General features: G+C 35.2%; 1 protein-coding gene across 1 annotated transcript; it reads right to left on the bottom strand.

Moving 5' to 3' along the window:
* Window positions 1-1,332: 1,332 nt before the first annotated feature.
* LOC113201643 (scavenger receptor cysteine-rich type 1 protein M130-like) lies at window positions 1,333-23,409 on the bottom strand. Its single transcript, XM_026415465.2, has 17 exons — window positions 23,322-23,409; window positions 22,394-22,459; window positions 21,274-21,360; window positions 19,651-19,971; window positions 16,773-17,093; window positions 14,774-15,094; window positions 13,997-14,314; window positions 8,444-8,758; window positions 8,032-8,346; window positions 7,566-7,658; window positions 7,170-7,484; window positions 5,487-5,807; window positions 4,351-4,662; window positions 3,998-4,027; window positions 3,682-3,789; window positions 2,472-2,567; window positions 1,333-1,463 (listed from the first exon to the last, which is right to left on the bottom strand). The coding sequence occupies exons 1-17, from the start codon at window positions 23,407-23,409 to the stop codon at window positions 1,333-1,335; spliced, it is 3,558 nt and encodes a 1,185-aa protein (XP_026271250.2).
* Between the last annotated feature and the right edge of the window lie 3,189 nt (window positions 23,410-26,598).

The raw sequence follows: 26,598 nt of genomic DNA, 5'->3' as shown, positions 1-26,598 counted from the left end.
AGCTTTGTGGTGGCTCGGTGATTTTGTGCCCATCCAGACTGCGGCAGGAGACAAAGGACTCTATAGAAATGCAATGGCCATCATCAGTGAATGAGGTGGATTCTTGTTCCATTCAATAGCCATGTCTTCCTCAAGGTATCTTAAATGCTGAACTGAAGCCTTAAAGGAAAAAAAAATGTTACTTCCCTCTTTATATGCATGGGAGAATACATTAAAACACACACAAACTCACTTATATAAAAAAGTATCCTACCTTTCCTGAACAGAAATATTAAATGCAACTATTTTCAAACTTTAGTATACATAAAAATCACTTTTATGCCATAGAACTACACTGGAATAAAATAAATACTACTAAAATACCATTTTAAAAATAATCTCCATTTGATTCTGAAGCAACCAGGAAACAGTGAATATTCTTTAATGGAAAAGTATTTTAATAATTATTTATGTCACAAATTGTTTGAGTTATTCATAATCCTCAGTTTACAATGCTGTTAGGATTTTAAATGCTTCTGCAATGTATTATCTGCGTATGCATAATTTTGTAGATGTAGGTATTTAATTATAGTCAATATAACGTGATCACATAAGTGAAATCATTTTACATGCTAAAAGGTGATATTTTCCTTTTTTAGGAGGCTAAAGCATATTTTTTTCCCAGCAACTACCCCATCAATTGGCATTTAATTTGTTTCCACCTTTTTTTTTTTTTTTTTACATTTATAACAACATTGTAGATAAGATTTGGATGTTATGTCCTTTCACAGCAATGATTTTATTTGTATGGAAAAGTTCTCAGGGATAGAATGGTTGGGTCAAAGGATCTGTGAAGCTTTTTACTATTATTAATTATAATTATTATTATCATTATCATCATCATTTAAATAGACAGTACCAGATTATTTTCTCCAAAGACTGCTTTACCTGTTACTTCCAGTAGCCTTGTTTGAAATTATCTTTATCCCTATAGTATCTTATATAATCTTTACTGTAGCAAGCATTATACGAATTCAGATGTCTGATACACTTTAATTTTTTTCTGATATGATCTCTGTAAAATATTCCAAATATTTATTCATAGTTATTCACTAATTTCTCCTTAGCTTCCTGAATGTACCATTGTTATTACCAAGTGCATATATGTAATTTAGAAATGGCTGAGTCATATTTATAAAAAGTTGTCATATATTCTAAATATGGATGTATATTTACAAACCTATACATATATGCAATATGGAAACATGTATATAAATTCTAATGTCAGAAGAACTCTGTCTTTAAACAGAATATATATTTTTAACAATGATGAGTAAGTGCTTCCCACTCACCTCATTGAGTTAAAAATTCCCAGTTTTCAGTCTGCCTCAGAATGGCCCCCTTTTTAATTCCAGAAATAGAAAAATATTTAGAAACAGAAATTAGTCCACCAGCATTAAAACCATGTGATTTATTGGAATTTTCTGGAAGGAAGAAAATAATTACTGAGAAATATACCAGACTACCCTAAGTGCCTGAGAAGCTCTTTGAGTGGTTTAAAACTGCTGTCCACAATTAGGAAGGCAGGTAATTGTGATTAAAGGGGCACAGAAACTCTTTTCTAGACTTAAGTGCATTACTTGATATAGCAGAAGCAAATACCACACCCTTTGGGTTAAAGAAGTATGGCAGACCCCTGTAAAAACATGGGGGCTTTCATGAAGTAAAGACAATGGGTACTGGTATAGTTTTTCAACTCAGTACTGTTATGTGCCCTGAGGCAGTACTGCACTGGCACTAAATAGAAGTTGGAGCACAAAGAGAAAAGAGCTATGAAATGAGAAATAAGGCTATCCTGTGTTACTGAAGACTTCTCATTGAATAAAGACACAGAAATGTGAACCTTTTATAATTTTAGAAAAAATCTAGAGATCTAATGCACATCATGAGCTCTATAGTAATAACACTGGGCTGTGTTTAGGATTCCTATCAAATTAGTAGAGTTGAGCTACCACGAAAAACCATGTGAAATGAAGGATAGTTAATTTGCTTTACATCAGTAATCTTTTTACTAACTAGATGCTAATCCTATAACATCATGTTTAAACCTTAAATATATACAAAAAAATTTAAAAGGAAAAAAATTTAAATTCTCATATGACAGTCTTTGAGATGATTCATTTCTATTTTTATAAAATGAGGTATAAGTCTCGTCATTCTTTATTTTTATAAAATGAGGTCCAAGCTCTTTGTACCTCTCTGAGAAATAATCATAGGCTTCTTATACTAGAGGCCTCCACATCATTGCAATTTTTTATGTTCTTAACAATAGTTTTCAGATCATTGCTTCCTTTCTTTCTCTTGTATGTATCATAACTTTCTATTTCAGATTTTTAAAATCTTTTTACTATTAATCAAAGTAGAATGCTCAGCTTCAGTTGAAGCCACCAGTCTGAGCCTTCAACCTACAGACCTTCAAGGAATCCACTGACCTGAAGGATGAAGCTGGTCCAGATCATCTGCCTCTAGGCTTGAATTCATCTCCTGGTATTGCACTTGGTGGACAAAATTCTCTCCTCTTGTGGAAACTAACAATAGGAGTTCTGGGTTATGGATCAGCAGATCACAATAAAATGTCTTTTCCTTTGTGTTAGCTGCCTTACAGCAGTGCAAACATACATAACTTTATGCTATTGTTTCCAAGATTTTTCCTTGGAATGTCTCACATTCATAAGCTAAATTGTCTTTATTGTCACCCGACTCCCACCCCCAGCGGAAAGACAGTTTATTTCCAAAATTCACTAGAGGTCTTTCCAGATCTCTCTAAAAATATTTCCTCTTCCCTCTTCTCACTGTAAAGTCCTTTTAATTTTATCTCATCTATTTCAAAATGCTATTCTTGTCCATAGTGTAATCCTCCTTCAATCCTTCATATATATCCTGTTGCCAAAAGATCTTTCTATAAGACAACTTGATAATTTTACTTCCCTTCATGTTACTTTAATGATTATGAATCATTTTCCAGTGGAGTGAAAAACTTCACAATTTGTTCCTTCTATCTTCTTAAGCCTCACCAGCAGTTTTGCTTCTTTCTCTCAATTTTTATTCCAAAACAGAAAATATGCCAACCTTTACACTTCTCTACACTTCTACATATCCTTTTCTTTTCCTATAACATTCCTCATTCAGTTCTTTGAACTCCTATCTTCAAAATTTGTCTCAAAAGCTTCCTAAAAGACCTCGGTACTTCTTTCCCCTTTCAGAAAATTACTCTCTTTTCTGTGCCACTATGGTTCCTTATTTATATTAATTTACAATGCTACATGACAATTGGTTTACATACGTAACTCTTCTACTAAACTTGAAGCTCCCAAAGACAAAAACAGTTTATTGTCCATGTCTGCATCTTCAGAGCTACCACATTGCTTGGCAGAACAGTACAATTTTGTAATAAGGATATCATGAACCATAACGCCAGACTCATTCTCCTTACAATTCCATAAAATCCAATGGAACCAAAGCCCCTTTTCTCCTGTGAAATTGTATTCCCTCTAATCTGAGAAACTGTTCAAACTCTTCTAGGCTCCTGCTTTCTGTACGTATGACATTTGGGTCTAATTTTTTTGTTGTCGTTATTTATTTATATCCCAAGAACCCCTTTATCATGTAGACACTTTAGAGAGACCATAATTTGGTTCAGACCTGTAAGTAGCCGGATCTGTCTTCTCCTCAGGGTAAACACGAGGAATGTGATGAGACTGGCCAATAAAATGACCCCGAGGGTCAGCAATGCAATAAGGGATGAGTGACCTAAGCAAATGTAAATAACGAGAGACAATATATTAGCCGAAAGATCTAAGTTCAAGCAACCAACTGTCTTTGGTCAGGTACCAAAGGGTCAGGATCTCTTAAGTCAATCCCATGTCCTCAGAACTCCTCCTCACCCAAAGTTTCTGAACAAGAAGGCTTCTAAGTAATGCTGTTAATCAGTCCCATGCTCAAAAACCCCAAGCCATACCTGTGGCATTTGCTGATCTTAAAGATGTTCCTGTGGGAGAGAAGATAAAGAGACTTAATTCTGGGAGTAATGTTTAGAAAAAATATATCTATGTCTTTGTCTAAATCTAGTAAACTAGTCTTTCCCACCTAAGAATAGAGTCCCCTAGTCTTTCTTCCCTCTGGCAGGAACATATGAGTTGTATACTTGTCTTCAGAGAAGGCCAGAACAAATGTTTTCACCATTCCTTCAGAAGAAAACCTAATGACTTTTCCTCCACAGGATCCTTGTTACCTCTGATCTTTAGAGAACACACCCCACTGCACATCCCCTTTGCTGACAGAGTCCCACTTATCCAGGCTCTTGACACTCACCTGGTTGGCACTGTACAGCAGCATCTTCCTTGTGCCCACAGTCAGTGTGCCCCCATGGTCCGGCAGGACAGTCCCATAAGGAAGTTTCATTCCCTCTACACTTCACTTGGTTGAGCCATATGGGCCCAGTCCCCTGACCAAACGCTGCTTCCTTTAGTGCCTTCTCGGCTTTTCCACAGCCTAACTGTTGACACACCACTTGAGCATCATTAAGATCCCAGGAGTCATCACACACTGTCCCCCAGGAACCTCCGTGCCAGACTTCCACTCTACCAGAACAACTGGTGTGACCTTCCTGAAGTCTTATCTTGTCTGAAAATGTAGATAAAAAAGATATCTTGATTATTTCTGGGAGATAAAAGCTTCTGAAAGGTTACAGAAGAAGAGAAGAGATGTGAAATTGTTTTTAAAACCTATTTAAAAATAATTTATTTAATGTGCATTTTAAGAATTCATATTTTTTACCAAATATATATTTTATGAAAGTATGTGTCCTTTCTGCAAACTGGGTATATTTCATCCCATACATAAAAATCATAGTGTGACTCAGGAAATGTTGAATGAATAAAGTTAATACTATGAATGTAGAATGTTATGTTTTTTTCAAACAGAAAAGAGTCTGGAAAATTGCCAGATATCAGGAATCTTCTCACAATTTAGGAAGATATAGAATAGGAAAACACTTTAGGATAGATCTTTCTGGACTCTTTTTTTCCCTTAATTCAATGTAGCAAGGTAATATTTGAAATATAAATGGGAATGTCAAAGTAAACTAATAATCAACTACTGAATTACATATGCTCTGCTCCTCATTCATTTTGAAAAATTATTTGAATAAAAGTTTTAAGCAGAATATGAAGAATGTGATATTTGTATTAATGATCACTGATCCTGAATACACACACACACACACACACATACACGCACACACACACACATACATATATACCAAATTAAATAAAATAAATTTTACCATGCCAAGAGGATAGGTATTAATATGAGGTTACCCATTCCTGCTTAATGAGATCTAACAAGTTAAGCTAGTGTGGGAGTAGGAAAATAAAGGCTAGTTGCTTTCTCAGATGTGACAGTAGAGCTGCAAAATGGAAATTTCATATTGACCAATGGACACTCACTGTCACATGTGATCCAAGCCTCCTCTGAGGGGCTGCCCAGTCTCTGCTTCCATGGAGATGATGGACACTGCCATAGTGTGTCAGGTCCTTTTGGGCACTGAACGTTGTCCACCCACACGAGTCTGGATGGTGTCTTGTCTAAAGATGCGGGGTTGATGTTTCCCTTCTCTGCACAGCCCAGCTGTCTGCATACTACTCCCACAGTCGTTGCAGACATGTCACTCCTGCCAACACTGCCCCAGGTTCCATTGTAAAAAACTTCCAGACGTCCTGCACAGGTCTCTCCCCTGGTTTCACTGTTTAGTCTCAGAGACATGAACTCTAGGATTAAATAGAGAATTAGTTTTACATCTTCTCTGACAATTAGGAACCCCCGCCCCTTTTACTCTGATGTGACAATAGTTTAAAATAGTTTTTTAAATAGGTATAATTTGTTAATTACTATAATTCTTTAGGAACTTATGGATGACTTAGTAGAGCCTAGTAAAATATGGTACTTATTCTGTATATAATTTTTTACTTTCTAGTCTTGGGGTTTGTATTCAGGAATCTCTCTAGAATGCTGTCAAATTCAATCAAAACCGTAGAACTTTTCTTTATTTACATAATTTGGGTTTTCTTCCAAAGTTAGTATAATTTTACCCCCAAGAATATTATTCTGTTTTTGGCTGTTTTTAACTGCCAAAATAAAAATTTTACATATTTTCAGGTACAGTGTGATGTTTCAAAACGGGTTTATATTGTGGGGCTGGCATTGTAGCTCAGTGGTTGAGTACTGGTCTCGCATGCCTGAAGCACTGGGTTTGATCCTCAGCACCACATAAAAAAATAAAATAAAGATATTGTGTCTATCTACAACTAAAAAACTCTTTTTTAAAAGTTTATATTATGTTTATGATCAAATCCACACATTTAGCATGTCCATCACCTCAATTATTTATCATCTGTTTCTGGGTTGCTTTTTTTGGTAAGTGTCTTTGGTAAAAATTTAGTGAGATACAAAAACCAGTATTTTGTGTACATTATCTTAGAATGAATTATTTCCTTTTTGCCACTTTACAGTTTTGTTGAACATGTACTCTACCAGATTTATGATATTAAATAGGAATCACTCCTGGTATACAGAATTTTTCACTGTCCTAAGTTACTGAGTCACAGTACTGTTTTTCACCAACATATTGCAAATGAAGATATTTTTCTATGTCACAACAGCTTCTAAAATTCACTGCATATACAAAGCAAGAGCAGTAGTCTCTTATGGTAAGTTTTGGTCCCATGACAAATAAACCTCATTTATCTGCTTTTAACAATTACTTGGGAATGGAATATATTTTTTTTGTTCCTATTAATCTTCTTTATTAATATTATAGTTACCAAGTGATGCCATTGAATCCCTATTCAATATCACATTCTATATGTTTATAAAAGAACATTACTATTAACATTTTCATGATATACAAGCCTGTATTTGAATTTTTCTCTTTGTAATATTGGACTACCTTGCACATGACATAACTCTATAACTTCTCAAACTCATACTTCTAGAATCTTAACTCTGGCAATAATTTCTTTCAAATATGCTTTTCAGGGAAATCTTTCAGATTAATTTCCTTCACTATCCCTTGCTCCACCTCAGTCTTTTAAAAAATGTAATTGTGGCCAGGGGTTATTGGCAGAACTTACCTGAGCAGATGACTCCTGCATCTTCCTTATGCCTGCAATTGTGCCGCCCCCAGCCATGTGAACGGCACTGCCAAATATGGGATTCTTTTCCATTGCAGTTTACCTCATCCAGCAAGATAGGCCCTGTTCCTTCACCAAAATGAGCAGATCTAGTAGCATTTATGGCCACTCCACAGTCCAGCTGTCTGCACACCACATGAGCATCACTCAGGTCCCAGCTGTCATCACAAATGGTGCCCCAGGAACCCTCATGATAGATCTCTATTCTCCCAGCACAGCGACCCCCTCCATTTACCAGACGAAGTTGACCACTCCCTGGAAAAAGAAAGAGAAATACTAACACAGTGCATCCTTGAGAATTTAGATCGTTCTCACAGATTGGTTACAGATTCTTACCTATGCAGGCAGCAGAACTTTCTTCTGGAATGATAGAGCTCATTGGATCTGAAGATGATGAATTGCATGGGCTCAAGGTCTGGGACTGGTTTCCTGCAAACACCAAGCTACTCAGTCATATAAGATACAAAAAGTTGGGATAAAGAATGGAGGTCAAATGGAGTGTCACACAGATGAGTCAAGTACAAACAGCTTTAGAGAGAAAAAAAGATAGATGGGCCCACCAGGTTGGGAGTGAATCAGGTATTTTGAGAAAGCATTGGCACAAGTAATCACTATATTACAAGGTTCACAAAAATTAAGTTCATTTGCCCTGTAAAACAACAAATGAGTTTAATAATCTGACACACATCTCAGGACTCTCAACAAGGACCATTTCCTTCTTCTTCATCTCTATAGAGACACCTGGTCCAAAGGGCCACCATTGTGGGAGAGATTAATCATTTGTCGCCCTTCATTCTCTTACCTGAGCAGATTGCTGAGGCTACTTGCCCTTCAGAACACAGCAATGTACCCAGAGCAGTTACAGGGCAATCTCCCATGTGCTGTTCAGTCCCAGTGCAGTGAAACATGTGTCTCCAGACCTGACCATTTCCTTTCCCAAAAGGAGCTCCTCCTGGAGTGGAGAGGGCAACTCCACATTTAAGTTGCTGGCATAGGACATGTGCATCTTCAATGTCCCAGTGAGAGTTACAGAGGGATCCCCAGATTCCAAGCACCTTGAGCTCCACTCTTCCCTCACACGAAGACTTGCCATTCACCAAGCGGGTTTCTACATATCCTGGAAGGACACAGGGCTTTAGAAAAGATGGCTGGACCGCTTAACTCCACCCCCTTTGCATTACAGAAAGAAACTGAAGATATTCTCTGAGTCTCACTTGAGCAGACTACGCCAACATCTCTACTGTGGCTACAGGTCTCATCTGGGCGGGGTACTACTGGGCAGAGTGATAGATGGGACTCATGCCCACCACACTGGAATTCTTCAGCCCAGATCTGTCCTGTTCCTTCTCCAAAATGAGCTCCACCTATGATAGAGACGACTGTGCCACATTCTAATTCTCTGCACAGCACACTGGCAGCTTCCAGCGAGAAGTCAGAATCACAGACAGAGCCCCATGTGTCACCATGCTTCACTTCAACACGACCAGAACAGGGAACATCTCCTCCAACCAGTCTGGGTTCCCTGTGGGCTGAAAAATAATAACATTTCAATGAGAGACAACATGATTTCCAGATTTTTCTTATGATGGGATGAGGAAGGGAATAAAGAATGGGAATGGTAGGCCAAACTGCTCAGTGATTTCCTACATTTCTTCCTCCTAGTTTCTGCCTAGAGTTGGGAATAGCAAATTCTTAGAAATCCCTGTTCCTCATTGGGCCTATCCTAAGAAAAGTCTAGAACATTGCTTTTCAAAGTCAGTCATCCCCAGAAGCAATTACTCTTTCCATCTAGCATTTCATTTGCATCATTTATAGAATTAGAACCTACAAACTGTGTCCACTGTCTCTGTCTCTTAATCCTGTACTCATTTCTCCACTCACCACAATCCAGGCTCTGCCTCAACCTTTTTGATACCTCTATGTAAGTTTTCTCACCATACCTCTGTTTTCAAAGTGAACATCACAAGGCTTCTCTTTAACTTCTGTTACGCATGTGTGTGTGACCTTCCTTTCTCCTGTGTTCTCCCCCTTCCTTTCTTATAGTGCCTTATCAAAACACTCCATATATTCTTTGAGTCATGGTTCTGTCTTCAATTTTCTCATATGCTCACTAGACATATCTTAACTGCCAATAAATGTTTTCATAATAATTTTCTCTTTTATTATATATTAATAAATATATCTAATGTATATATATTTGGATGTCTGAAACTTATAATTTGTGTTTAAAATTGAAAGTATTATTATCTGACAAGTCTACTGCACTTTAACTCAATTAATGATGCCCATGTAAAATTAGAGCAACCTGAAATTGAATGAAAGTAATAATGGGAGTAAATATTACCATTATTCATCAATGACTTTTGAGTTGGAAAGTCCTTAACTTGGAGCATTATTTGAGCATGGACTTCCTAAGATATCACTAACTAGTATGCATATGGGCCTGTTCCACATCTGGACAGCCTAAATCTTTAAGTAAAGGCAGCATTTTAGATTCAATCAAGTCAGCTTTCTTGCAATCTCTGGCTCACTTATCTGGAGCTATTTCAAACAAAATAAAACACAACCAATTAAAAGAAGCCAAAAAATAAATCAAAACCAAAATTTTTCTCTGCTATAATGAATTTTGTTATGCCACTTCAAAAGAAGTCCTTTCTATAAATATTCTCTTGTTTCTTTTGTCCTAAATATTTGAGTTCCAGTCAGAAGAGAAATTCTTCCACCCGGAAAGTGAGCCAGAGACTCTATTTCCATTCTTTGTTTCACAAAACTGCAAAGTCATATTCATTCATAGCCTGGGTGGGCTGCCTTATGTCACTATATTCTGTATAAATAGTTAGACTGTTGAAAATTTAGCTCTTTAAGGGTTTATTTTACTTGACAAATTTATGATTGCATTTATTTTTATGTAAAAGCCAGTAAGTGAAGTTTTGTGTCCAAATTTAGCTACTTTTATAAACAAATTAAGTTTTCTCCTGAAAAAGTAACTAAATCCATATTTAATTTTTTCTCTGAAAATGAATAAAGAATAAGTATAAGAAATAATTCATTAGAATTACTACTTTTGTTTAGTAATAGATAAACAATATGATTTAAAAAGCATAACACATTTTCATCATTTTGATTTTTTACTTTGGAATTGGCAGGATTGAAAAAAGGCCCTAACTCTCATATTCCCCAATTGAGGTGGTGATAAAATGCAGCTTTAACAGATGATAAAGTTGATGCTCCACATATAAAGACAATGACTTTCCCAACAAAAATGGGAATTAGGTCTTGTCTTTTCTCTGAAACCCAAAGTTTCCAATGACCTTAGGCAGTGTTCAATTAAGTAAGAGGAAAGGGTAGTCTCAGTATAGATCAAAGTATGTAAAGATGCTTTTTGACTACAGTTACTTTCATATGACATTAGGTTAAAGTAAATAGACTATAGAAATATTCTAAATTTGGAAAGAACTATTTTGCTGTCTTGAGGAATAGCTGATATCAATTTTGAAGCAATCTATGAGCCTCTAAACCACTTTTTGCAGAATCTGGGTTTGAAAGATGTACAGAACACTGATACATATTTACTTCAAACAAGACTCCACTCTGTGAAGAAAAATGTATCAGGAAGAATTGTCCCCAGAACAGCATCTGTACATAGCAAAGACAGTGGACAGAAGACATTTTCTCAAGGGTAGAACATGGATTGTCAGTTACTCTTACCAAGTAACTCACTCAGTTGCAGGAGAGCTCATTATTCCTGTTGAATAGGATTTTACAGTTATTGCAGAAAAATGATTCCATGTATTTCTTGATGGCCACAGCTACCAAAAAGCCCTAAATTGTTTGTCTATTTGACTTATTTTAGCCATTGTTATTTGCTCTTCTTTTATATGCTGTTTAAATCAATGCTAATTAATTTAAAATACAACTAATTGGAAAAACCTTTAAATCTACAAACTAATGATCAAACAAAAAAGTATGCTTACATGTGTCAACAGACACATGACAGCAGAATGCCAAGCCCCTCAAAAATGTCATATAGTGAAATATGTATTTAGTTTTAGCATAACATGTAGATGTAGTCATACTATGACAGCATAACAATGTGTTAAATAAGTCTTTCACATCAAAAAATAATCCATTCTATCTGGCATACCTCCTCAACAAATAAATAAATCTCCATTCTATCTGGCATACAAGTGTGCATCTATAACATGATGATTTATTAAAGGTTGAAAAATAATATTAGAAAATAAATAAAGCAGTATTCATGATATTAATATCAGACCAGTTTGATTCAGAACAAAAAGATGGAAACTTTATAATTCTAAAATAATTAAAAATGGCTATAGAACTGTCAAACAAGATCTCTGCTCCATATTAATACAGCATCAATTCTTCAATAATATGGCAGCTATTGATTTTTTAAATTTTTAAAATTTTATTTATTCTAATTTGTTATATATGACAGCAGAATGCAATTCAATTCTTTCACATAAATAGAGCACAGTTTTTCATGTTTCTGATTGTACACAAAGTAGACTCACACCATTCCTGTTTTCATACATGTACTTAGGATAAGATGTCTGTCTCATTCTACAGTCTTTCCTACTCCCATTCCCTTTCTTCCCTCCCCTTTTGCCTATCTAAAGTTTGTCTATTCCTCCCATGCTCCCCCCCCCATTATGAATCCTATGTCAGAGAAGAAACTTTGCATTTGGTTTTGGGAGAATGGCTTGCTTCACTTAGCATTATATTCTCCAACTCTGTCCATTTACCTGCAAATGCCATGATTTTATTCTCCTTATTTTGCTGAGTAGTATTCCATTGTGTATATATACCACATTTTCCCTATCCATTTAGCTAAATCCCAATGACATTCCTCATGGGAATAGAAAAAGCAGTCATGAAATTCATCTGGAAAAATAAGAGACCCAGAAATAGCTAAAGAAATCCTTAGCAAGAAGAGTAAAGCAGGTGGCATCAATATGCCAAAACTTAAACTATACAACAGAGATAAAGTAACAAAAACGATATAGTATTGGCACCAAAATGGACTTGTAGACCAATGGTATAGAATAGAGGACATAGAGAAAAACTCACATAAAGACAGTTATATTAGACAAAGGCACCAAAACCATATATTGGACAAAATATAGCCTCTTCAACAAATGATGCTGGGAAAACTGGAAATCCATATGCAACAAAATTAAACTAAGCCCCTATTTCTCAACATGCATAAAACTCAAAGTGGATAAAGAACCTAAAATATTGATATTAATAAAGAATACAATTAATAGAGCATCCAACTCAAGAAGTTAAGGATAAAAAAATGAAAAAAAAACTTTAGTAAGTTAGAAATGAATTAATAGAAAAAAATTTAATAAATTGGAAAAAATTAAAGTACTATTAATTCTTAAACACCCAAATGTTAATTCTTTTTAGAAGCAAAAGCTAAACTAGTATGTGATCTTATCAATTAAAAATATCAAAAGCAAAAATGAATGTACACATAATAAATAATGAGAGGAGAAATGTCATAGATACAGAAGTAATTTTAGGAAGCTCTTTAAGTACTGATATAAAATTACAATTAAGATGTTTTACTATGGGAATGTAATTTTACTATGATATGTCAATATAATAAAAGAGGATAATATCTTTATATAGATTTGCCTGGATTTTCTTGCATTCAGATAAAATGTTTCTGAAATAATATGTAAAGACCTGAACCACTCAAGTTGTGAGAAAAAGAATGGGATATCTGGGGCCAGTGGTAGGGGAAGAGTTTATACTTTCATATTTTGTACTTAAACCATGTGAAAGTATTACCTAGTTAAGATTTAAAAAAAAAAAACAAATAATAAAACAAATTTTTATCTTAAAAGATTGATTTTTTTATTAGAGGATAATGTCTACCAAACAGAGGTAAGCACAACTTGTAGCATCAGAGGAATCTCCTGAAGAACTTAGCCAGGTTGAGATGTTCTAGGGCAAATGGTTGGTTAGTAAACATTCAAGTCATAAGAGTTTACATCCTGTGACTGAGTCGCACATGTTCACTGGTTTTCTCTCACTGGGGTAAGGAAACAAGAATAAGGATGACTATGAACAGCTCTAGTGGTTTCTTTAAGGAAAGATGAAGAGATACCAATGAAGACAGTCTAGAGAGCACATAGTTCAAGAAGCATTCCGAACAGTTTCTCACACTGTTTTCTCCAATATCTTCTCATAAATAAGTAACATTTATATCAATATATCACCTTAGAGTTGTTGAAGAAGCTTACTTGTATAAATACTATTAACTTAAAGTGCTAAAAATTATCTACAAACCAAGGCTACTCACAAGTAGCTCATTTTTGTATTGTAAAAATGAGCTGCAAAATCTTCACAAAGAAAAAAAAAATATTTCACATTAAAATAGAGATCCTAATGTTAAGTCATGTCAGTTTATCTAAAGTAGTTGTTTTTTAAAGCACTTGGTCACATTTCCATGAAAGACATATTTAAGTTCTATCTTGAAACTTCTAATTTCCTTCATCTTTAACAAATGCATTGATTTAAAAATTATTCAAAAGTATAATGAGCAAAAAACAAATACCTCTTTCCAAATGCTAAATGAATTGGAAATTTATCCGAGACTCTCAGAATAGAAAATATGGATATATTACAGTTTCAAGAGAGATCGAGTCATAGTGACCATTATTTCTTCTCAGTTTAAAGGATATTATTGGGCAAATGTAGTCTTGGAATTAAATTTCTTAATGGAAATATCTTACCTGAGCAGGTAATTTGGGCTTCATTGTGGTCACAGAGAAGTCCACCCCATTGCCAATTCTTGCAGTCCCAAAGAGAAGTTTCATTTCCACTACAGCTACTTACAAACAGCCATGTGTTTGTTGGTTTAATTTTGGAATACATTTGAAAAGATGTTTGAAGTGCAGATCCACATCCCAGCTGTCTACAAACCACATGAGCTTCATTCAATGTCCAAACTCTACTACACACCTTCCCTAACAGTTTCTGAATTTCCACCTCCACTGTCCCAGCACAGCGGCTACCTCCACCTATAAGTCTCAGCTCCAGATCTGATCCATCTGCAAAAGAAACATAAATGTAGGCTATATACACCTGTGGAGGTTATCCCCCAAAGAATGCTTAATCTTCCTTCTTCCCAGATACCGAGACACTAGAAAACAGAGCTTACATCTTGACATTTTAAGAAACAATAAGTATAGACCATGAATTTGATTAGAAAACATATTGTAGTTTCAAGGATTATTGAATTGTCAATGGCAAAGTAAAGTTCCACAAAATTTTATGTGACCTCTAGGTCAATTTAGAATTTGTGGTGTGTCCTCTACTGATCTTACAGATGATAGAGTCAGCACTCTATACGAATGTGACAAAAGATTCTTCACAAAATTATAAAGAAATTTCCAACAAGGAATTTATTAAAGTATCCTCACTGCTCACATTTCATACCTATTCCTACACATAAAGAATATAGTTCCTTCCCTCTCTGCTTTTCTTATTATTGTCTTTTTTCAACTTACCAGAACATGTCACACCAGCATCTTCATTATGAGTGCAATAATGCTTTCCCCATTCATGATGTCTACACTGCCAGAGAGCAGATTCATGTCCATGGCAGGAAACACTGTCAAGCCAAATATTTCCAGATCCCTCACTGGCATTAACTCGACCAGTGGCAGTGATGGCAGTTGGACATCCCAGTTGCTTACACACTACAGCAGCATCATTATTATCCCAGTTGTCATCACACACTGTCCCCCATTCTCCTTGAAATTTCACTTCCAATCTTCCTGAACATTTAGTGACTCCATCTACCAGTCTCAGGCTTAGATCTGCTCCATCTATAACAGGGACACACAAGAAGTCAGGGGTAAGGAAACAAGAATAAGGATGACTATGAACAGCTCTAGTGGATTCTTTAAGATGAAGAGATACCAATGAAGACAGGGACAATCATGATATGCTATCCCTGAAAATTCTTAAAGATGGCCAGAAGAGTGGGTTCAGCTAGAAGACAAGACTGTTCAGTCTAGAGAGCACATAGTTCAAGAAGCATTCCAAACAGTAGGTATAGAGCTTGGAATTTATGTGGACACCAGATTGTTTGACCACCAGGTTTTGTCAGAATTATTTACTTTTTCTTCTTGAAATACATTTGCATTTATTTAGGTTTTAACTGCATTTTCCAGTTTGCTCACTACTCAGAATTCCCTTTTGTTGTTAACTGCATTACCCATCTGGTATACCTGGTTTATATTGTGTAGTGGTCCCTCTGTGAGAATTTCTTTCATTCAAAGGCAGAAAAGAGAGGAAAGATGCTTCACCATTATTCCTTTCTCTGTTTAAAATCAATATTCATTAAAGAATATACCTTGATTCCAAAGAGTATCCTGTGGTAAAATAAACTGTTTTTCAAAATCCTACTTATAAGATTCCTCAGAATGTGCAAAAAACTTTGAAAAGATTGAATACCTAGAGAAATTTTGATGGGGGAAAGGAGACCAGAAAGCCCATACTGTGTTTTTCTTTTCCAAACTCCTTTATTTTCTACACTTAACAAAATCCATTTTTCCCTGTAGGAATGTCATTCTTTGGGGTTCTGGCTATACTAGATAATATTGTCTGAGCACCTGGATCCAACCATGCATGAAACAATAGCCTCTGGATTTCCTACTTTTCTGAGCTGGTATTCTCTTATTTTAAAATTAGTTTGGATTAAATTCTCTTCCTTTGCACGGGGTGGGATGGGGTGGGAAATGAACTGGTGGAGACAGGGATATTTGTACTCTAATTATGTTTTCCTAAGTGTTCTTTGGCATTCAAAAATACTGTCTTTCAAACTAAAAAGGAGGTGTGGTGTTCCTCAACACACAAGCCCATAGCCCTGTGCCGGGATCTAAGTGTGGAACACAAAAGTCTCCAGACAGATACACTGCCTACTCATACCCTAGCCCTATAGAATAAATGAGGTTTTAATAGGAAACCGAAGTATTGGCCTTCTGTTTTCATTTTCATCATTAGATTCTGTGAATTTGAATCAATGACTTGGGAAGGAGAGATGATGTGCCTAAAGAGGAGATGACAGAGGATAAGGAAGCTAGTTGCTCTTAAAAACCATTCAGAGAAAAATTTCCATATTAAGCCCCCTACACATTTCCTCTCCCCTCTCTCTCTCTTTCTCCATCCTTCCCTCTTTCTTTTTCTCCTCCCTCCTTCCTCCTTTCTTCCTTTCTTTTTTTTATTCCTTCTTCTTTTCCTCTCACCTTTGGTTTGTTCTTTCTTGATTTTTCTAAACACTCTTTTCCTTTTTTATGACCTGAAATAAAATTTCTGCAACCGTTTTATTTACTTTAGTTAGGGTAAAAAGCACAAATATCAGAACAGGAACCCAAAGCAAGGCAATAATAAAGTGACAAAGGAAGCCCTCTTCACTGTGTTCTCAAGGGCAAGGCTTTTAGGACTGCTATTCCCTTTTTGTGACCTCTCTTGGAGGCCAGATAAGCCCAGAACAACCCTTACCTAAGCAAATCACTCCAACATCCTCAGCATGATCACAGTTATGCTTCCCCCATCCTTGGTGTCTGCAGTTCCAGAGAGCTGACTCAGTTCCATTGCATACAAGATCATCAAACCAGATTGGTCCAGAACCTCCTCCAAAATGAGCTGAACCAGAGAAACTGACAGCACTTCCACATCCCAGTTGTTTACAAACCACAGAAGCGTGTTCGAGGTTGAAGCCATCATCACACACTGTTCCCCACTGTCCTTGGAACTTGACCTCTATTCTTCCTGAACACCGGTTGCCCCCATTCATGAGTCTCATTTCCAAATTGGATCCATCTAGACCAATAAACAGAGTTCAGACGTGATACCCATTCATATTATTTTAGAAAATAAGGTTTCTACAGACACTTGGAATTTGATGCTGTTCTCATCAGGGTGTCTGATTTGGATGCTGCCCAGCTTCACATGTAGGAGAATTTTAACCTGTTAAAATCCAGTTAACAATTGGGACTTTCATTTACATCTATTTAGCAAGAAAAATGCTTTCCAAGGTTTTAAAATTTTCTCTTAGTTTCCTTTCATTTTCTGGAGATAAGTAAACATTCTTTCATACTGAAATAGATAAGGTTAACTTAATTTTTATTTAAAAAACAAACAAGATAAAATTGACCCATACAATAAGGTAGTAAAAATGACAAACTAGCAATTTGTTGAACATTTAAAATCATTTAAAATCATTTTAACCTTTCTTTACTATTAACAGCTCAACGCATAAATACTTGTGGTTGAATTTGAAATTAAAAAATAAGAAGAAGCAAAGATGAAAATGCAAAAGTAAGCATGACAGCTTGAAAAGCATGCTATGGAACAGCAAATTGTTAAAAAATTGAGGGAAACTGAATCAAAGTAATTCATTTATTTCCAACTTCCTGTGTTTAATGAACCTCCCTCCAAAGCATCTGATATCATTTTTAGCAACAGACAGCTTTTTCATTAGGAACTTTCTTTCTGTACACTATCCCTTGGGTTTTCTATAAGGACTAAAATACCTAGACATCAGAGATATTGGTTGAAATTTTGGATAAACAAAAACTGTTGGTTGAATAAAATGCCCAGACACTCTTTCTTGAAAAAGGAATTCAATTTTGAAAGCTCAAAACTCTAAAGACCTCTAATTAACAAGGTTTATTTTTATTATAGGCAATTAATGATAATAATTAGTAGTAATAAGGACTCACCATCAAAATATGCATATTCTGTTCTAATTATATAGCACATATCAACTTCTTTAGTCCTTACAACTTTAAATATTCACTACTTTCATTAACCCCACTTTACAGATAAGCAATCAGAGATTGAATAATTGACAGAGTCAAACACCTAGAAAAGGGTAGAGTCAAAATATGGAGGGGGAAAAAATAAGCAATCTAGCACCAGAGTCTATCTTCTTGATTATTGTGTTATATGACCTCAGGGCCTGTGAGAATAACATTTTCCAAGATGAAGAGACTCTGAAGATCAAGTAATAATTAGGATTGAGAATCTCAGAAATTCAGGTGCTACAGCCCCATGAAACTGGAGTCCTTGAATGGCTATAAATTATTTTCTATTGTTAGGCTCCAGTTGTAGCTTAAGGTGTATAAACTTCAAAAAGTAAGTTTGATTAACTCCATCCTTAAATTTGACTAACCCCACCCTTCATTACTCGAAAACAGAAAACAACAGCTAAAAGTTCTACACTAATGTCTTAGTTAAATAGCTAAGAAAAAATTAAATTGGGAAGAGAAAGGGGAAGGAGGAAAGAAACAACTGAGTGATCAAGGTAATGAAAAGCAGGAAGCCACAAAGAAATAACATTGTCAGCACCTATTACATCCAGACATTGTATCAGTAACTTAAACTGAAGTTTGGAGAGATTTAAAAACTTCCATGAAATCATAGCATTAGGAATGACTGCTAGAACTTAATCCAGCATTCCTTCTTCTTCTTTTTTTGTGCATTATAATTATGCATACTAGTAGGATGTAATCGAGCATTTTTCTAGTTACTGGCCAGTGTTACTCCCATGACACTCCAATGCCTGGGTAGAGGTCAGTCCTTTCTATAGTCAGTCCTATAGGAGAGATGGTCTCTAAAAGTAATACTGGGAGGTGTGAGGACTACATAGAAGTATAGGAAATAAGCAAGGAGTAGGAGCCAAGAATCAGAATTGGGACAGAAACATGAGATTCATTAGCAGAAAGGCATGAAACATAATTTTCTGGATTATTGTGAAGTCAACTGGGATAAAACTTATGAAAATATTTTGTAAATTAAAACTAAAATGTAAATGAAATGAGTTGGTTTTCATATTGGAAAAGCAATTGTACTCTCAAAGCACTCTTCCTCCAGGAAGGAAGGATTAATATTAGTGCCAGAAATATTTATTTCTTGATTCACTAAGGTAATTAACTGTTTTTGTACAAAAGTGTAATGTTTTATTGGTCAATGCATTAGAGCAGCTTATAACTTAGAAAGGAAATAATAAATAAACTGAGATATAATGGTATATTTATGGAGGAACAGGAGGTTACAGTAGGGCTATTGAATGTAAAATTGAAGCCAGTTACTTTCTCATTGATTATAGTGTACAAAGTCTCTTCCAATTTTTTTCTTATTATGGGTTTTTTTCATGTATTTTCTGAACTTCTAATAATGAATTTGGTAAGTTAATGTGTGGACTTGACTGTTTACAAAAAATCATCTCATTGTATTTTTAAGCCATCTACAATTTTTTCCCCACCAAGAATTTTATATCTTATTAGAAATTACTAAGGAAAATTGGGGAGCCCAAGAATCTGAACTGAGTCAGGAACATGTCCCTGTGGTTTTCTGTGATTTACGTGAGTCTTACCTGAGCAGGTAACCCCAGCATCTTGTTGATGAGTACAGTTATGCTTTCCCCATCCATCATGTTTGCAATCCCAAAGAGCTGACTCATTCCCTCTACAGGAAACATGATCCATCCAAATGCGCCCAGAACCGGCAGTGGAATTAACCCAGCCAGTGGCTTTGATGGTAGTTGGACATCCCAGTTGACTACAAATCACAGAGACCTCATTTATGCTCCAGCCGTGGTTGCACACTGTTCCCCACTCCTCCTGGATTTTCACTTCCACTCTCCCACTGCAGTTGTTTACACCAGCCATTAGTCTCAGCTCTTTTTCTGTTCCTTCTGCAACAATGAGTTAAGATGACAATCACTCAAGGTCACAAAGGGCTGGGAGAGAATTATCTTCATTAGATTATGTGTTTATCTTTCAAAGTCAGAGTTGAGAAACTATCTTGAACCAATCCATGATACAATAGAGGAATGCTATTTCATGGGTATGTCAATTTAACTGTCACTGTCACAGGCTTCAAATGAATTGATGACATAAAAACAGGAAAGCTAAGGATTACAATACTATATCATATTTTTGTTTTATGATTGAGTATTCTTAGAAGTGGCAATTTATGTATCTCCATGGAAAGTTTAATAGTTAAATAAGATGCTACAGAATTTTATAGGGATGAGGAATGAATATATATATATATATATATATATGCATATATATATATATATATATATATATATATATATATGAAGCAAAATATATATATTTTGCTTCCAAATCCTGAAATCAGGAGCAAGAAGGATATTAGTAGATGTATGGGGATGGAAAGACCACTTGTAAGGCATTAAATAACTGTTCCACACATATATGTAAAATAGCATGGATTTTTTTTACAATATTTGAAATTTGACTAAAACTGATCTACTTAAATGGAAATTGACAAGGAGATATTTTACTATTATCTTCTATCATAAAAATAAACTCTATTTCATACCTTCTCCCCAAATTATTTTAGCGATCTCTTTGGCATTATTTTAGCTTAGTTTAGGAATACAGTGATCCCACCTCGCCGGCTACTTTCAATACATTTTTAGATACAATTTTGCCTTTGAATTTGTTATAGTGTTTCTAAAATTCTCTTTTTGGTCCAATAATTCTGAGGCTTATTCTCCTCTTCTTTCCTATAACCCAGCCTTTAAGTAACATGACTTTCCAATCTTTAAGTAACATGGACTTCCCCCCCAAGTTGTTTTTTTTTTTTTTTTTTATTGTGAGGGAGAAACATGCCAATATTTTGGTGTGACATGGTCAGGTTGTTATATGCTTTTAATACCTAACCCTTAAAAATTTTGAGCAGAGTTTTTAGACACCACTTGGCATCTAAAATATTTTTTAAAAATAATTCTTGCCTGAGAGGAATAAGTCTATTAATAAATTTGATAAAGTATTCCTGTAATCCCAGTGCCTCTGAAGGCAGAGGCAATAGGATCTCAAGTTCAAAGCCAGTCTCAGCAATTTGGTGAGGCCCTGTCTCAAAATAAGAAAAATAAAACAAAATACAAAGGGCCAAGTATGTAGCTCAGTGGTAAAGTGCCACTCAGTTAAATTCTCCAAAAAAATTTTTTTGACAAAGTACTCACCAACAGAGGTAGGGATGAAAAGGGCACTGAGAAGTGAGACCACAGCAATTGTGAAGGAACTCAAATGGACAAGCCATCTTCTAAAATCTGTGAAAGAAATAGGGAGAAAGTAGTTTTCACAAGAGACATTGGAGAAGACAGATGGTTCAAAGGTTTGGGATTAACAAAGAAAGCCAAAACAAGAAAGAAAATGGAAGACAGACAGGAAAACTTCATTCTCAGGATCATATGGTCTCAGTGAGATAGCTTTGAAAATATTCCTACTCATGCCTTAGGGTAAGAAATTAGCAGAAAGTTGAGTGGAAAAAATAAAAAGGCAGGTTTAAAATCTTTGGAAATTGAAAAAGGAACCAATAAAATATAGAAGTGGATACTTTTCCCTGAAAGTGGACAGGTTTGCTGAGATAATTCCTTTACCTCTTCAATATTTAATCGCTGATACCCCCATTTCCATGTCTACCTGATCTACACTGTTAGATGGTAAGTTCCATGAGGGAATGGATTATATCTACCATGTCCACCTTAGTTTCAACAGTACCTGGAACAGTAGCTTCCAAATAGTAGCTAAACAATAAACACATTGATGAAAAAAAATCAGTATTTTTATCTGAAAAACCCTAATATTGGATCTTATCATCTCTAATATAGCATATAAAATTCTGTTTAGCATTGTTATCAACCTCATTTCTATTTTTATTCTAACCCAGCACTAGCTTGAAATAAAAATGCTAAATGATTTTAACATGTCCATGCAAATCATGAAGTAGATTTCCACAAAGTTGTTGTTCTAAATTTCCTCTAAGAAATCAATATTCATGCCTATATATTCTAGCCTACATATTCATATTTCCTCTAAGAAATCAATATTCATGACTACATATTTTACCTTTTCTAACAAGTATCTTCTCAGTTTGAATACAGGTTCATTTCCTGAGAAGTTCACCAACTCTTGTCCCTTTATCACATCATTGCTTTTGAATCTCAGATCAAACATACTGCCATAGAATCTAAATCCCCTCTTTTATTCCTTACTCTTCTGATGATAACTATATACATTGACTGTCAAAATAATTCTCAACTTCATTAAATGATAAATGCAGGATAAATAAGACACTTTTACCAGCAGATCCAGAGTCTTCAAAAATCACCATTGCGAATTTTATGATTTCAGTTATTCCTAAGTCTTCTTTTATTGTCCCATAGAAATGTTACCCTCAAGAAGCAGACTGATAAGAATTTTTAAACATCACCTAACTCACATAAATAGAAAGGCTACAGAATGGAGGTGGAGTCAAGCCAAAAAGGGAAGTCATTGAAAGAGCTGAGGTTTCGTATCATATTCTTGTTTTCTTCAGTATAGGACATGAAACAACCAAAGGAAATTGAGACACACTTCCCACAGATTTAAAAAAAAATAGGGAGAAACGGTGATTCGCATACTTTTGTTGAGTCTTTTTAAGTTTGAACATTTTTTGAATTAACAGGCATAAAATTTCAAAAATTGTTATATAGTTAAACCATGTGGAGAAAAACAAGCACAGCATAAACAATTAAATTTTATAATTATGCCAACTTTTCATATTATTTCTATAATCAAATGTGTCTAATGAATAATTTTGTGTAAATTGTGTGTAGGCAGCCTTTGTATTTCTTTTCTAATGGATGAAGCCGATCAATAGAATTAGACATGATTATTACTGATTCCACAAATGGTGAAATGGAATGAACAAAATGTAGTTTTTAGCACTAAATAACTTAGCCATGGCTCTGAAAAAGGTCTTTGTAGTAGACCTTGAAGCATTCCTGTGACTAAGTTTCAGTCAATCACAGCTATCCACTGTTATAGAACTGGCATCCCAGAGACCCACCCAGTGATCCAACAGGGTACTTCTCAAGAACCTAATGAAAGGGGTACTTGTCCATGCACCTGATATCAGGACTGCCATCTACAAACCCTGAAGCAAAATGTAATCCAGTGTCAGCCCTTCAAACTAAGGTCTTGGATAAAGTTCAGTTCACTGAAGGACTAGACAAGGATCCACACCTACCAAAACCCCATGATAAAGAGCCCTTACACACAGACCTGACAGTAGAATCAGGAGCAGCAACATGAGTCGGCTGCAATGCACTTGACATCAGTCCAAGAAAAAATATCATCAGCTTGAGAACCTAACAGGAGAAGGTCTTATTCTGCTTAGAGCATCTGTAAACACGAAGAGGTGTTATTCCTTCAAATGGAAAGACACCAATTTAAGGTCACATACATAATGAAGAATCAGGCAAATGTAATACCACCAAAGAAACTAATAAAAATCCAGCCACTGGCCTCAATATATGGAGAACTCTTAATTGCTTGAAAAGAATCAAAAATAATCATCTTAAAAAGCTCAATTAGATGCAACAATGAAATAAAAACCAAGTTTTTAATTTGTATCCACAAAGTTTACAAATTTACAAGTAGATCAATGTACAAAGATCTACTGTACAAAATCATGATTCAAGTTAATCACAATGTATTATATACTTGAAAAGTAGATTTTAAATTTTCTTACCACAAAAGAAGAATGAGTATTGGAGGTAGTGTATTTGTTTTCTTGATTTAGACATTCTATAATGTATATGTTTATTACCATGTTGCATACCATAAGCATACACAATTTTTATTTGTTAATTAACACAAAACATAAATGTCTCCCCTAGAAACATGGGGAGAAAGTAGAAGATAATTAAATAAATTAAGTATAAATATACAATATTAGTGTAAATTCATTAAAGAAAATGGGTGCATGTCTGATATATATACTTATATATATGATAATTAAAACAGTTTCATAATTTGTTCCTATTGGAAATAAAAAAATATACATTAAGTTTATATAGTAAAGATTTTATATACAAAAGATTTGAAAGACCACTGGTTGGCTTTTGTGATTCTGTACCACTGGTATAACATTTGCTAAAATGTAAATTAAAAAACTTTGTGGATTTAACCGATACTGGAACATGAATTACAGCTACACATGGGCATTCCACCAAACTTAAATATTGAGTCTCTTGTAGCCTGAAAAAAATAACTAAATAGGTATGCCTCCCTTTGAGTATGACCTTTCCTAAATTTTCAATAGTCATAGTACCCTTTTTCTTTAAATATTCCAAATATGTCATAGATGCTCTAGTGTAATAAATAATTAAATAATGAATTATTATCAAAGCAGGGTTTTTTGAGAGGGGCATAGAGGGTAAGGGGGTATCAGGGATTGAACTCAGGGGCACTCAGCTACTAAGCCACATTCCCAGCCTTTTGTGTTTTTTGTATCTTATTTAGAGACAGTTTCACTAGTTGCTTAGCACCTTGCCATTGCAGAGACAGGTTTTGGACTCATAATCCTCCTGTCTCAGCCTCCCCAGTTGTTGGGATTATAGATGTGCATCACTGCTCCCTGTTCAAAGCAGTTTTTAAAAAATATTTATTTTTTAGTTGTAGTTGGATACAATACCTTTATTTCATTTATTTAGTTTTACGTGGTGCTGAGGATCGAACCCAGGGCCTCACACATGCTAGGTGAGCACCCTACTGCTGAGCCACGACCCCAGCCCACAGAGAGGTTTTTGTTTGTTTGTTTTAATTAGTTACACATGACAGTACAATGATCTTGACATATCATACATTTGAATCAGATGGGGTATAATTTCTCATTTTCCTGAGTGTACAGGTTGCAGAATCACATTGGTCATGCAGTCACGTATATACATACAGCAATAATAATGTCTATTTTATTCTGTTGTTCTTCCTTTCCTTGCTTCCCCTTCCCTCCCCTCCCATCTCTTCTCACACAGAAGTTTTTGACACTTATAAACTGGTTTAAACAATGAAACCCCATGAGCCTTCATTTGAAATAATTAATATGACCCAATGTAAGTTAAAACTGTCCCTGCAAGGATTAAAATTTGTTATATGAAAGGGGATTATCCCTGCTGCTTTTCTGACAGCCCAGTTTTTGCTGTTCCTAACTCTGGGGAAAATTAAGTAGGCTTTAGTGATGTACCATGAACTTAATGCTGTGGCCCCATGCATTAAGATTTCATATTCAATATCCAGTGTTATGAAGATTCCTGATTCTACTCACTAAAACCACAATAATTTTTGTCTTATATACTGGCTAACCCATTCTGTTCAGTTTTTTTTTCAATGCTCTTAGCCACAGTTTGCCTGAGATTTCTAAAGGGACACAATTCATCTTCTCCAGGTGACCCATGGGGTACCTCAACAGCTTTTCATCACACACACCTTTAAGGAAAAGATATTTCTTCAGGAGCACAGTTGTGACATTACATTAATAAAATTCTCCTTCTAAGGACATTAATTTCACACAACTATGAGTGTTCTTATGACAACATACTTCTCATTTACAAATTTTACTTATGATTTACATCAGTGGCATGTTGTTGCTTTGCATTCCTTAGTCCAAATATCCCTAATAAAAGAAAATCCAAGAAACAACAAACTTGGACAAACTTCCAACCAATATCTTAGCACTGGCTTCCTTGACCAATATTCCATCTTTAGGTCATTGTTTACTTTGAGGTATTGCTTAAAAGTTGCCTAAATGTTATCCCTGTTGGTGTAAAAGCTTCTCTTATGTCATTTGTATACAAAATATAAATCACAATCACACATCTCCACAAATAAAAGGCCAAAATAAAAAAAACTTGCTAGGATATATCTCATTTTCCTTCACAGATTACTTAGAATATTGGAAATAACCCAAGTCACATATTTAAGTTCTTAGTATATAAGAGGCTGGGAAGAGGCACTCATTAGAATTTCTGAGTCACTGATAGGTCCCAGATAACTGGTTTAATCAGAAGATATTTCTTTTTAAATATATCTTTTTCAAATTCTAGTATAACAAATAACCCCCCTAAGAGCTCTATCTTGCCCTAGGCCTTAACCTATTTTTTAAAATTTTCAATCCTACCTGTATCCCATGTGTTGGAAGCCAGTTTGAAGATGTATACTCTTATGGAACTGATTAACCACAGATGGTCCTATAGTCCAGACAGTTGTTCATCTGATCTGGATCCCATTTGAACCTAATTTTTCAACAAAAACAAAAACAGTTTGAAGTACAGAAGTACTCCCTTCTGTTGACTGTTGGTTTATTACTACTGGATTGAGTGTTTTCATTGGTTTACAATTTGAAGGTCTATAATGACTCAAGAAGTACCCACTTGAAAAGGATATTCCAGTCCCCCCATCTCAGATTACTTTGGCCTCAAATCTCATTACTTGGAAAGAACATCACCTCCGACAATGTCACCCCA

This window comes from Urocitellus parryii, chromosome 5, assembly GCF_045843805.1.
Source record: "Urocitellus parryii isolate mUroPar1 chromosome 5, mUroPar1.hap1, whole genome shotgun sequence".
In the NCBI taxonomy this organism is placed as follows: domain Eukaryota; kingdom Metazoa; phylum Chordata; class Mammalia; order Rodentia; family Sciuridae; genus Urocitellus; species Urocitellus parryii.
Note: the sequence above shows the minus strand (reverse complement) of the source record. Positions and strands in the feature narration are given on the sequence as shown.